The following is a 13,376-nucleotide window of genomic DNA, read 5'->3' as shown; positions in this document are numbered from 1 at the left end:
ACCCAGTGATTAAAATAAAAAAAGTGAAAGGAAATGGAATGTTTTTAGGACTCATCTTAAAAGAAATGAAATAGTGTCCTTTCTCATTCATTTTAATGTTTATATAAATGCATATAAAATGCCTTTATAGCATAGTACCATTCTTGAGAAGTAAAATTATATTCAAATATATATTATTGAATCTCTGTAAAATACATGTTATATGGGTTTAATATAGTGGTTTTAAAATCACAGGAACTGAGGTATTTTTATTTAATCACAGTTCTAGGAAGTACTTTCTTGAGTCCACATTGAACTGTCTTTTGAACTACTTTATCATTATTTCAGAAGTAAACTGCCATTTATGCAAACTTTGAGTCCTTCAGACATACCGATTGATAACAATTATGATTACGTTTCCAGTTTTCCTGATTTTTAGCTTTAGTCAGTTAGGCTTGAACCTGGAGTAACCAGTATCACTAAGTTGTACAACTCCAGGACCAAAATATCTATATTCGACCTATGCCAGTATGGTGTGCCCTTGGAGATAGTCTTCAAGGTGCTGTAGCCTTGAAATCTTTACACACACCCTTATTGTTGTACATAGTGCACTGTGGTACAGTAATTTCATCTCTCCTTTCTGTATCTTCTACCCTCTTAATGGATACTGTTGGAAACAGTGACTACTTTGTTTTTATTCTCTTAGGTTACGGGACTTAGAAGGCATTGGCAAATCACTGAAGTACTACAGAGATACTTATCACCCGTTAGATGATTGGATCCAGCAAGTTGAAACTACCCAGAGAAAGATTCAGGAAAATCAGCCTGAAAATAGTAAAACTCTAGCCACACAGTTGAATCAGCAGAAGGTATGTAAAAACAGTTTCTTACATGAAGTTTTTGTCTGCATTTGGTCATTCATGACCATTATCTTCCTTTACCTCATTAAAAGAAAAAGTCAGCAAGTATTTGGAGGAAGATAAGGAGTAAATCATAAATACTAAAATCCTGTAATCCAAACCTATGTACATCATGTACTTTGATTTTTTGGAAGTCATTTTCGAAAGTATAAGGAATAAGAAAAGAGCATGCTGGGACAGTGTTCAAATTTCTAATGGTCATTTAATCATCAGTATGGAAATCTCTTTATTAGTACTCTGCTTGCTACAATAGTTGGGATCCCAAAAATGGCTAGTGGTAGAAAATTAAATACCACACTTGACAGAGAATTAAATTCTTTAAGATTTTTATTCTGTCTTGTGGGACAGTAGTGTCTAGTTTTGCTTTGATCAGGAGTAGGTGGGTTCAAGGCCTTCAAGTCTATCTTTGGATGATTTCTGCAGAGTTTAGTGATTTCTGTTTTGGAAGCCCTCCCTGAGTGGGTCATTTATGTGGCTTAATGTAGAAGTTTGTCATTTGCCTAATTACATATTAAGTGCAAAGGGCTAAGAAGCTTTACTATTAAAAGGTATGGTTATTTCTTAGTTCCTGATCATCTTGGTTGAATAGTATAGAGTTCCTTGTTCTTTTCCTTCTAAACTCTATGTGTTTGTAGATGCTGGTGTCCGAAATAGAAATGAAACAGAGCAAAATGGATGAGTGTCAAAAATATGCGGAACAGTACTCAACTACAGTGAAGGTAAGAAGATTCAGTTACTTGCATCAAATTTAATTTTCAGCTATATGATTCAACAATATACTTTAAGAGAGAGTCTCTGCAAATCACTCTGTTAAATAATGAAAACAGAGACTCTTAATTTGTGACACTTAGCTAATAATTCTCTGTTGGACATGTGAGTCACATGTCAGCCTCTGCTTCATTCATCCTCTCTCACACACGTGCACAACAGCATACATACACACACCAGAATAGATGTATAGCTCTGAAATTGGTTTCTTATTGATTTGTGCATGCTTGTGTTTGTTTTCTCTCTCTCTTCTTTAACATTGCTAGAATATTCCCTGGAAGAACGTGACTTTCTTAGGAGACAGTTCCCATGGTTGAAGTTGCCAATGTCTGGGCCTATTTAGCCATCCAGATCTATAGTTCTGTTGCCTAGCCAGGGGAAAGGAAGGCTGAATATAACTAGCATATTATAACTAAATGATTCCATGAGCTTCTAAAGAGACTTGGGAAACTTTTATGACCATCCAAATGTTTCCGATTTTTATTACCACCTTGGAAACATCCCAGGATTAGATAGATTCCTAAAAATGTAGTTTTGCAGTAATTTTTAAATGTTATTCAGTGAAAGAAGCTAGGTTCAATTTCTGTGCATTGAGTCACTGTAGAATGGAGCATTAATGTTTTGCTTTAATTAATTGAATCTTATAACTCTTATACAGGACTATGAATTACAAACAATGACCTACCGGGCCATGGTAGATTCACAGCAAAAATCTCCTGTGAAACGCCGAAGAATGCAGAGCTCAGCAGATCTCATTATTCAAGAGGTAGTAAAAGTACAAGAGAGAAGTGAGGCGATCTAAAAGAGAGAAACAATACTTTAAAAATTGTATTTATAGGGATCCCTGGGTGGCGCAGCGGTTTGGCGCCTGCCTTTGGCCCAGGGCGCGATCCTGGAGACCCGGGATCGAATCCCACGTCGGGCTCCCGGTGCATGGAGCCTGCTTCTCCCTCTGCCTGTGTCTCTGCCTCTCTCTCTCTCTCTCTCTCTCTGTGACTATCATAAATAAATAAAAATTTAAAAAAATTGTATTTATATATTTGTATACACATAGAAATTATAGTTGTATACACATAATAGAAATTATGTATTTGTACACACATAATAGAAAACATGCCATTTTAACCATTTTTAAGTGTCCAATCCATTGGCGCTCAATACATTCACACTGTTTTGCAAATGCTGACTACTGTCCATTTCCAGAACTTTTTCCCCCTCATTCCAAAAAAGAAACTCTACCTAAACAGTGCTTTTCCTAAGGGTTGTAAAAACAACAAAAATTCTTGGAAAAGCTTTATTCAAGATTAATTATTAATTGCAAAGAATAACAAATACACTTTGCAATAAAATTTAGAGAAGAATTGTCATTTAGTATGTTTTGCACAACAGTAATAAGCCTATCCCTACGTACTTACAATTATTGGGCAACTGTGTATTTTACCATCACAAAGGCTAGTTAATGTTATAACTGTTAGTCAGTGTTCATTAAACTCATTTAGAGCAACTGGAGATTATGCTTTTATTGTTTATTTCATTTTTTGCAGTTCATGGACCTAAGGACCCGATACACTGCTCTGGTGACACTCATGACGCAATATATTAAATTTGCTGGTGATTCATTAAAGAGGCTGGAAGAAGAGGAGGTAACCACTAACTATGAACAGCCAACTAAAAAGCAACTACGATATGTTTGGGAAAACAAAAAAAGTTTTCATGACAAATTTACATGGTTGATAAATAATTAATTAGATGGTTACAATGAAAAAGAGTAGAGGCCTGCTATTTTTTGGTTTGTTTTTGATTCTCTCCAACAGGAAAGCATTTATTTTCACTCTAAGATGCTAATATTATTAGAGTTAATGTCTTAAATGGCTCTATGAAATGTTGGCAGCTTGGCAGAATTTTTTTCAGTTTTCTCAAATTTGAGAAATATACTTCTTTGAAGTATAGTTACTACTGTTGTCTACAGAAATACTACTTAAAGTGTATTTTATACATTTTAAAGTAATTTACATCTTTAAGGATTTAAAACATAAAAGCCATTAGTTTAGAAGAAGCAAGTTTTTCTACAAAATGATACTACTTTTTAAGGATTGTGGAGTTTTTTGTTTTGTTTTTATTGTTTCCCAAAAGATACAGTATATGGTAAAAGATTATTTCAGTACCATTCTAATTTGGAGGATTTCTCTGCTTTGATTCTACATTTAAAAAATATATTCAGAAATAGAGTAAGGAGTTACTTATGAAAATATATTGTCACAAAAGGCTATTGTATCTAATTTTGAAGGGATTATACTATGCTCTATTATCTTGATATGCTTTCTATTCCTACCCTCAGAACAGACAAAAATAGTAGAGAGAATGATAAAATAAGTAAATTGTGAGGCATTAGCCATTTAAATTAGACTGTTGAACTTCTGAAGATGATTATACTTAGTGTAACTTTGTATAATGAAAGAACTGAAATGGTAGTGGATGTCTAATAGGTATTACTTTCTTATTTTCTACTTTTGCAAAACTATTTTAGTCTGTTCAGAGTTAATAGATTTCTGCAACTAAATCACTAACATAGCTAATTGCAAGTCTTTACAACTAGATTCCTGTATGCTTAGAAAGGAAAACCAGAATATCTGTAACCATTCCAATAGTTGGTATACATCTCATCTCTACAAGAACATCTATAATTTTTTTTACATTTTCAGTTTTTGAGAGATATGATCCCACTTAAAATGATATGTAGATCTTTCAAATTGTATATTTAGTTAAATATCAGTCCTTTCCCTTTCCTATAGTATATATCTGATTGCACATATATGAGCCATTTTGCTGTTTATGTGATGAAGTATAATACTAGAAGTTGACAGAACCAAGAGATTTTTTAAAAAGCCTGATAGATGTACAGATTATGCTCATCATCTTTTGAAACATAAAAAATTCATACTCAATTAGAAAGTCATAACATTATAGTTTACAGAAGACCATGAAGAGACTGTAACTTAAAGTAGATAAAAAAAGATTTGCTGATTAAAAATTGACACTAAAAGATCATATTAATGGATTGTCTCATAAAAAAGATATATAGCTCAGTTTTCAGACTCAAGAGTGATATTTCTGAAACTGAATCTGAAGACTTACATTGGAAATCTGGGTCTGAGAGCAGAATTTTTTGTAATAAACATAAAAACAAACAGGGTTACAAGTTAATTTCAGAAGAGGAAACCAAAATAGAGAAATGTTAGAGTATCTGTAATGGATGTTAGATAAAGAGATTTTCTAATCTATGTTGAGAGAAAAGTACATCAAATGTTAGTTGATGAGATTAAAGGACAGGATGTTTTCCTTTAAAGAAAACTTGAGGAATTTATTTTTATGAGTAAATTTGAGAGCTAAGAGAAAGCAAATCAAATAGAATTAAATTTCTTCTAGTAATTTCTGTAGTATTTGCCAAGAAATTCAGAATTATCTAGACAATGTGAGATTATTAACAGTTACTAAAATGACTGTAATTAAAGTACTGAGGGTTTAATAACAAAGATTTTTTTTTTCTGAGAGAATTTTCATTTTTCTAACCTCAGCACATGGCAGAGAAAAGAGAGGGCTCAAAATCTTTTAGTGACAACTAAGTTTTAAAGGAGTTTTGATAAACAACTGAGGAAGACCCAGTTAGAAATTATCTCAAAAAATTTAATATTTAAGCAGATAAAATGCTTCAATGTCACCAGGAGTTGACCCTGATAACAAAATAAAATAGAGCACTAATTATAGCAGGTTGTGCTTCAAAGTATGTTTTTACATGAATTCTTATTATGAAAATTGGGTTAGCAAAGGAAACAACAGAAATTCTTATCAAAATTATTGGGGATCAAAAAATTAGAAGAAGCAAATTAAGATATATAGTCTATAATGTAAATTAAATTCTTGAAATTTACCAAAGCCTCTCAATGAAAAAAAAATCTGCTATCTAGGATAATTTCTCTGCTCTATTTAAATGGTTTCTAATTATGAGGATTTTGAGTTGGTGATATGAATCTAATAGTCTTATGGTATTAATAAAGAGAGATTAAATTGGAATTCTATATTAGCCCTGATCATGTAGTCCTATAGTCAGTGCAGAATATACTCCTCCCAGCTGAGATTGATTCTTCTATCAATTGAAAAATAGTTTTCTTATATTTTATTCTGGATGTTGGAGTTGACTCCCTAAGTGTATTTTTAAAAACATTTATACTTAACAAATATCTTTATATTTATGAAGTATCTAAAGGTACTTGTCAAGGTGGATTCATATGAGGCATGTCATTAACGACAACAACAACAAAATCTGTGAGTATATGAAGCACATCTTTTGTAAAGCCCCCAGAGACTATAGCTGCCTTTGCATTAGCAGCTGATTATTATAATTGTCATAATATGGCAAGTAGAAACAAATAAGGAATTCAACTTTAGAAATTATGTGTTTTTATATAATTTTCCTTCTTCCCCGTGTTATTTCTTGATTTGACTCTTCAAAGTAGTATCAAAATTCTGTGTTTTGTTTCTTTAACCATAAAATAGGGAGATGTAAATATTTTATTTTCATATATTTTTTAAAAGATTTATTTATTTTATAGATAAAGAGAACATGAGTGGGAGAACCAGAGGGCGAGGGAGTGAGAATCTCCAGCATACTCCCTGCTCAGCTCGGATCCCAACACTGGGGGTTGATCCCACCACCCTGAGATCATGACCTGAGCTGAAACCAAGAGTTGGACACTTAACCAACTGTGTCACCCAGGTGCCCCCTCCCACCTTTTTAAAAGATTTATTTATTTATCTTAGAGAGAGAGATAAATATTATTTTAAATTTTCATTGGGCTAGGTATTGAAAAATAAATTTTTAAGTGTCATTCTAGTTCCTTTATGCTTTTAGTTTGTCAGACAGCTGTGTGTGAAAGCAGAAAGGGTGCTACTGTGAGTTTTATTTCCCACTTTGTCACTTACCCACTGTGTGAGTTTTCAAAACTGTTTGAACTCTCTGCACCTTGGTTTCCTCATCTATACAAGATTGGGGGCATGCTGTATGTTTTATAAGGTCCCTCCTTTCTTACTATAAAATCTTGAGCTAGCTAATTTTTAAAACAAAATTATTCCTGAGACACACACACACACACAAACGATTATTCGGTTTAGCAAAGCTGACACAAAGGGTTTTTTTGTCTTGTTCCATTGCTGACTTTCTGAAGCTTATGCTCTGAGGAAGGTGATGGTGGCAGTGGTGATGGTGGAGGTGATAGTGCTTGTCCTGCCTTTGGTTTCACTTGTTCTTACAAGCACTTTTATGAGCATCACTTCAGATTTTTTAAGATAAATTTGAATAGAACAGGTTTGACACTTGTAAACGTCTCTTGTAGATTAAAAGGTGTAAGGAGACTTCTGAACATGGGGCATATTCAGATCTGCTTCAGCGTCAGAAGGCAACAATGATTGAGAATAGCAAACTTACGGGGAAAATAAGTGAACTGGAGAAAATGGTAGCAGAACTGAAGAAACAAAAGTCCCGCGTAGAGGAAGAACTTCCCAAGGTCAAGGAGGCTGCGGAAAATGAATTGAGAAAGCAACAGAGAAACGTAGAAGACATTGCTCTGCAGAAAATTAGGGCTGAGAGCGAAGCCAAGCAGTACCGCAGGGAGCTAGAAGCCATCGTGAGGGAGAAGGAGGCTGCAGAACGGGAGCTGGAGCGGGTAAGAAAGCTCACGCTGGAGGCCGAGGCCAAAAGAGCAGCAGTAGAAGAAAACCTCCTGAGTTTCCAGAACCAGTTAGAGGAGAACACCTTTACAAGAAGAACCCTGGAAGATCATCTTAAAAGAAAAGATTCCAGTCTCAATGACTTGGAGCAACAAAAAAATAAGTTAATGGAGGAATTAAAAAGAAAGAGAGACAACGAGGAGGAGCTCTTAAAGCTGATAAAGCATATGGAAAAAGACCTGACATTTCAAAAACAGATAGCAGAGGACCGGTTGAAAGAAAAGCAGAAGATTGAATTGGAAGCAAGAAGAAGAATAACGGACATTCAGCTTTCATGTAGAGAAAAGCCATTGCCAGCCTGTGTGGTTGCACAGCCTACCTCATACAGAGGAGTAGCAGGTCTTCAGGAAGAGCAGGACAGACAAAAGACAGAAGAACTCAAACAGCAGGTAGACGAGCTAACGGTCGCCAATAGGAAGGCTGAGAAAGACATGAGAGAACTGAAGTATGAACTTAATGCCCTTCAGCTTGAAAAAACCTCATCTGAGGAAAAGGCTCGTTTGCTAAAAGAAAAACTAGAAGAAACAAATAATACACTGCGGTGCCTGAAGTTAGAGCTGGAAAGGAAGGATCAGGTGGAGGAAGGGTATTCCCAGCAGCTCAGAGAACTGGGGAGACAGCTGAACCAAACCACAGATAAAGCTGAAGAAGTCATGAAAGAAGCTAATGACCTTAGGAAGATAAAGCACAATTATGAAGTAGAATTAGAATCTCTTCAGCAGGAAAAAGGGAAACTGCAAAGAGAAGTCGACAGGATCACTAAGACCCATGCTATAGCTGAGAGGAATATTCAGCACTTAAATTCACAAGTTAATTCTTTCCAGGCTGAGAAAGAATCCTCTAATGAAAGAATACGGTTCTGCCAGAGAAAGTCAGAGCATCTAAAAGAGCAATTTGAGAAAAGTCATGCACAGTTGCTTCAAAATATTAAAGCTGAGAAAGAAAATAATGATAAAATCCAGAAGCTTAATGAAGAATTGAAGAAAAGTAATGACTGTGCAGAAATGCTAAAACAAAAAGTAGATGAGCTTACTAGGCAGAATAATGAAACCAAGTTAATGATGCAGAGAATTCAGACAGAATCGGCAAATGTGGTTTTAGAGAAACAAGCTATCCAACAAAGATGTGAAGCCCTGAAAATTCAGGCAGATGGTTTTAAAGATCAGCTACGCAACACAAATGAACACTTGCATAAACAGACAAAAACAGAACAGGATTTCCATAGAAAAATTAAATGCCTGGAGGAAGACCTGGCCAAAAGTCAAAATTTAGTAAGTGAATTTAAGCAAAAGTGTGACCAGCAGAACATTATCATCCAGAACACTGAGAAAGAAGTTAGAAATCTGAGCGCAGAGCTGAATGCTTCCAAAGAGGAGAAGCGACTAGGGGAGCAGAGGGTACAGCTACAGCAAGCTCAGGTGCAAGAGTTAAATAACAAGTTGAAAAAAGTACAAGATGAACTGTACTTAAAGACCATAGAGGAGCAGATGACCCACAGAAAGATGGTTCTGTTTCAGGAGGAATCTGACAAGTTCAAACGCTCGGCAGAGGAGTTTCGTAAAAAGATGGAAAAGTTAATGGACTCTAAAGTTATCACTGAAAATGACATTTCAGGCATCAAGCTTGACTTCGTGTCTCTTCAGCGAGAAAACTGCAGAGCTCAAGAGAATGCCAAGCTCTGTGAGACAAATATCCGAGAACTTGAAAGACAGCTTCAGCAATACCGTGAGCAAATGCAGCAAGGACAGAATGTGGAAGCAAATCATTACCAGAAATGTCGGAAACTTGAAGATGAGCTGGTAGCCCAGAAACGTGAAGTTGAATGCCTAAAGCAAAAGATGGATCAACAGATAAAGGAACACGAACATCAATTAGTTTTGCTCCAGAGTGAAATCCAAAAAAAGAACCCGACCAAAGACTGTACCTTCAAACCAGAGTTTGAGATGGCAGTAAATGAGTGTCCGCGCTCTGGAGACCTGCCCTCTAGGAACACAGGGCAGCTTCACCCAACGACCAGGTCTCCTCTGTTGAGGTGGAATCAAGACCCACAGCAGTCAGAAGAAAAATGGCAACATCGGGTTGTTGAACAAATACCAAAGGAAGTCCAGTTCTGGCCATCAGGGGGTCCACCTGAGAAAGAGAAAAGCCAGCAATGTTACTCTGAGTATTATTCTCAGACAAGCACCGAATTACAGATAACTTTCGATGAGACAAACCCTATTACAAAACTATCCGAAATTGAGAAGATAAGAGATCAGGCTCTGTACAATTCCAGGCCTCTGGTTAGGTATCAAGATGACAAATGTGAAATGGACCTGGCGAAGCTTTTGGCCCCGTTGGAGGTATACTCTGGATTCTGAGACCTTATTAGCTACCTCATACCATGTTTCCTCTCTTGTTTCCTTTCTCTGCTAGACTAAATTTTTTTTAACAATGTTGTGTGAGATTGGCTCTTTGTAGTTCTGGCGGAAAATTATGCCATAGATTTCTAGAGATTGGCTTGAATCTTTACTATAAATTATCATTCTTTAATTTTTAAATGTTTGAGATTAAATACACAGATGTAATGGTTAGATCTATGGTATTATATTCTGAAGAATGTTTTTTTTTAGAAGCTAGTAAAACCAAGCTAGTTCACTTTAATTTCTATAGTTTCTTTGTAGAGATTTCACCTCAAATCTTTTTTAAGCATGCCTTTTTTTTTTTGAAGATTGTCTTTTTAAATAATCTCTATACCCAAAGTGGGGCTTGAACTTACAACTCCAAGATCAAGTCATCACATGCTTTACTGACTGAGCCAGCAAGGTGCTCCTAAACATACCATTTTAATACCTTAGTTGTCATTTAAAGTAAACTTCAGTCTGTCGAAATAATATTACTTGTCCCTGAGCCCTCTTTGGTTTGAAAATTTTCTTCTCTTTACTTACCTTCGTTATTGTAGGAATCATATTTGGATTGAGGATGAGTAAAGTGACAATGTTTTTTAGATGACTTTTAATGTCTCCTAAATTCCTGTTACAGATAGCTAAGAACAAGCAGTATGATATGCACACAGAAGTCACCACACTAAAACAAGAAAAGAACTCAAGTCCCAGTGCTGAAGAATGGATGCTTGAAGGGAGCAGAGCATCCGGTGGACTCAAGAGAGATTTTCTTAAGAAAGGCTCAGAACCAGAGAGCTTCCAGAACTTGGATGGTGATCACACATGTTCAGTTAGGGATGATGAATTTAAATTCCAGGGGCTCCGGTGCACAGTGACTGGCAGGCAGTTGGTTGAAGCTAAACTTCTGGACATGAAAACAGTTGAGCAGCTGCGACTTGGTCTCAAGACTATTGATGAAGTTCAGAAAACCCTGAGCAAGTTTTTGACGAAAGCCACCTCAATTGCGGGACTGTATCTAGAATCCACAAAAGAAAAGATTTCATTTGCCTCAGCAGCCAAAAAAATCATAATAGACAAAATGATAGCTTTAGCATTTTTAGAAGCTCAGGCTGCAACAGGTTTCATAATCGATCCCATTTCAGGTCACACATACTCTGTTGAAGATGCAATCCTTAATGGAGTTATTGACGCTGAATTCAAGATTAGGCTTCTTGAGGCAGAGAAGGCAGCCCTGGGATACTCATATTCTTCTAAGACATTGTCGGTATTCCAGGCTATGGAAAATAGAATGCTTGACAGACAGAGAGGTAAACATATGTTGGAGGCCCAGATTGCCACCGGGGGAGTCATTGACCCTGTGAGAGGCGTCCGCATTCCTCCAGAGGTTGCTCTGCAACAAGGCTTGTTAAATAATGCCATCCTACAATTTTTACATGAGCCATCCAGCAACACAAGAGTTTTCCCTAATCCCAATAACAAGCAAGCTCTCTATTACTCAGAATTACTGCGAATGTGTGTATTTGATGTAGACTGCCAGTGCTTTCTGTTTCCATTTGGGGAGAGGAACATTTCCAATCTCAATGTAGGAAAAACCCATAGGATTTCTGTAGTAGATATTAAAACAGGAGCAGAACTGACTGCATATGAGGCTTTCCAGAGAAACCTAATTGAAAAAAGTACCTATCTTGAGCTTTCAGGGCAACAGTATCAGTGGAAGGAAGCCACGTTTTATGAATCCTATGGGCATCCTTCTCTTATGCTGACTGATACTAAAACAGGATTACAGTTTAATATTAATGAAGCTATTGAGCAGGGAACACTTGACAAAGCTTGGGTCAGAAAGTATCAGGAAGGACTCATCACACTTACAGAACTTGCTGATTCCTTGCTGAGCCGGCTGGTTCCCAAGAAGGATTCACACAGTCCTATTGCAGGGTACTGGCTGACCACTAGCGGGGAAAGGATCTCTGTCTTGAAGGCCTCCCGCAGAAATTTGGTTGACCGGATTACTGCCCTCAGATGCCTTGAAGCCCAAGTCAGTACAGGGGGGATAATTGATCCTCTCACTGGCAAAAAGTATCGAGTAGCAGAAGCTTTGCATAGAGGTCTTGTTGATGAGGGATTTGCCCAGCAGCTTCGACAGTGTGAATTAGTAATCACAGGGATTGGCCATCCCGTCACTAACAAAGTCATGTCAGTGGTGGAGGCTGTGAATGCAAATATCATAAGTAAGGAAATGGGAATCAGATGTTTGGAATTTCAGTACTTGACAGGGGGGTTGATCGAGCCACAGATTCATTCCCGGTTGTCAATAGAAGAGGCTCTCCAAGTAGGTATTATAGATGTTTTCATTGCTACAAAACTCAAAGATCAAAAGTCCTATGTCAGAAATATAATGTGTCCTCAAACGAAAAGGAAGTTGACATACAAAGAAGCTTTAGAAAAAGCTGATTTTGACTTCCACACAGGACTTAAACTCTTAGAAGTATCTGAACCTTTGATGACAGGAATTTCTAGCCTCTACTATTCTTCCTAATAGGACACGTTTAAATAACCTTGCACAAAGGTGATGCTATCCACTTCATATGATCTGTTGAGAGCATGATGGTATCAAACACACAGTCTAGCAATCGTGTCTCATACTCTAAGCACCATTTATTTCTTGAGGGCTGAATATAGCTGACTGTTCAGAAGAGAGAATAATTTTTAAAATTGGAAGTAAAAAAATATTTACTGTTATTCAAAATGGTTTCCTTTAGCTTTTAAGTTAAGCTTTTGTATTTTTTTGATCTTGCCTTCACTGTAATATGGAGTAAGCTTGATGAACTCCAGCAAGTTCATAGCATCCTTTCTTCAGAATTCTTCATCACTGGAAGGATCCAGCCGGACATTAGGTTTCCCAGTTATTAAACGATCCATTACGTTCCCTGAAAGAGCACTTCAAAAAGCACCATGGATTCAAAGAGATATAAATTTGTTCCCACATCCCTGAGGCTATAGTGAAAAAAAATTTTTTTCTGTACATTGTAACCTTTACATATTAAATGTTTACCACAATTTCCCATTTCCAGGTAGAGTCTGTAATTAAAAGTAGCATTACTGTGTGTTGGAAGATGGGGAGAGATTTTTCTTCATTTTGTGTATCTTTCATATGTGTGTACACATTCACCGTTCTTTCAGATTTCCATTGTTTGATACTTTTCTGTCTAGACATTTGCGATTGTAATGCTAATGCAAAGGCAGCACTTCAAAGGTCTTCTGGTGCTTCATGAATAAAATTGAGTTTTTTTATTTGTCATATTGATAGACCAGCTGGGAGGTTGGACTGATCATTCCAGAGAGTCACAGCTTCCTTTGCTACCATAAACATTTTGGAACTACATCTGCCATGTGACTTGAAAAACATGGTTAAGTAAATGAATAAAATACTCAGTAACTGGTGTGTGATGATAAAATATTTCTACATTGTTCTCTGTGGAGAGGTCAGTTTAACAGCTTAAGCATTTACTGGAATATGTCTTTTTTTCCTAATTACTCACAT

General features: G+C 36.4%; 2 protein-coding genes across 2 annotated transcripts in view; both read left to right on the top strand.

Moving 5' to 3' along the window:
- The window catches only part of DST (dystonin), a 483,034-nt gene that overhangs the window by 331,105 nt on the left and 138,553 nt on the right, over window positions 1-13,376 (top strand). Inside the window, exons 32-35 of the mRNA XM_055329608.1 lie at window positions 686-848; window positions 1,535-1,618; window positions 2,326-2,433; window positions 3,212-3,310. Of these exons, the coding sequence (XP_055185583.1) occupies window positions 686-848; window positions 1,535-1,618; window positions 2,326-2,433; window positions 3,212-3,310 (454 nt within the window). The remainder of the gene's footprint in view (window positions 1-685; window positions 849-1,534; window positions 1,619-2,325; window positions 2,434-3,211; window positions 3,311-13,376) is intronic.
- On the top strand, window positions 3,317-13,275 carry LOC129512451 (desmoplakin-like). The gene is made up of 3 exons (XM_055329655.1): window positions 3,317-6,441; window positions 7,058-9,793; window positions 10,473-13,275. Exons 2-3 carry the CDS (start codon window positions 7,127-7,129, stop codon window positions 12,369-12,371), a joined length of 4,566 nt encoding a protein of 1,521 aa, XP_055185630.1. The 5' UTR covers window positions 3,317-6,441; window positions 7,058-7,126; the 3' UTR covers window positions 12,372-13,275.

Source organism: Nyctereutes procyonoides, unplaced genomic scaffold (assembly GCF_905146905.1).
Source record: "Nyctereutes procyonoides isolate TBG_1078 unplaced genomic scaffold, NYPRO_anot_genome, whole genome shotgun sequence".
NCBI lineage: Eukaryota > Metazoa > Chordata > Mammalia > Carnivora > Canidae > Nyctereutes > Nyctereutes procyonoides.
Note: the sequence above shows the minus strand (reverse complement) of the source record. Positions and strands in the feature narration are given on the sequence as shown.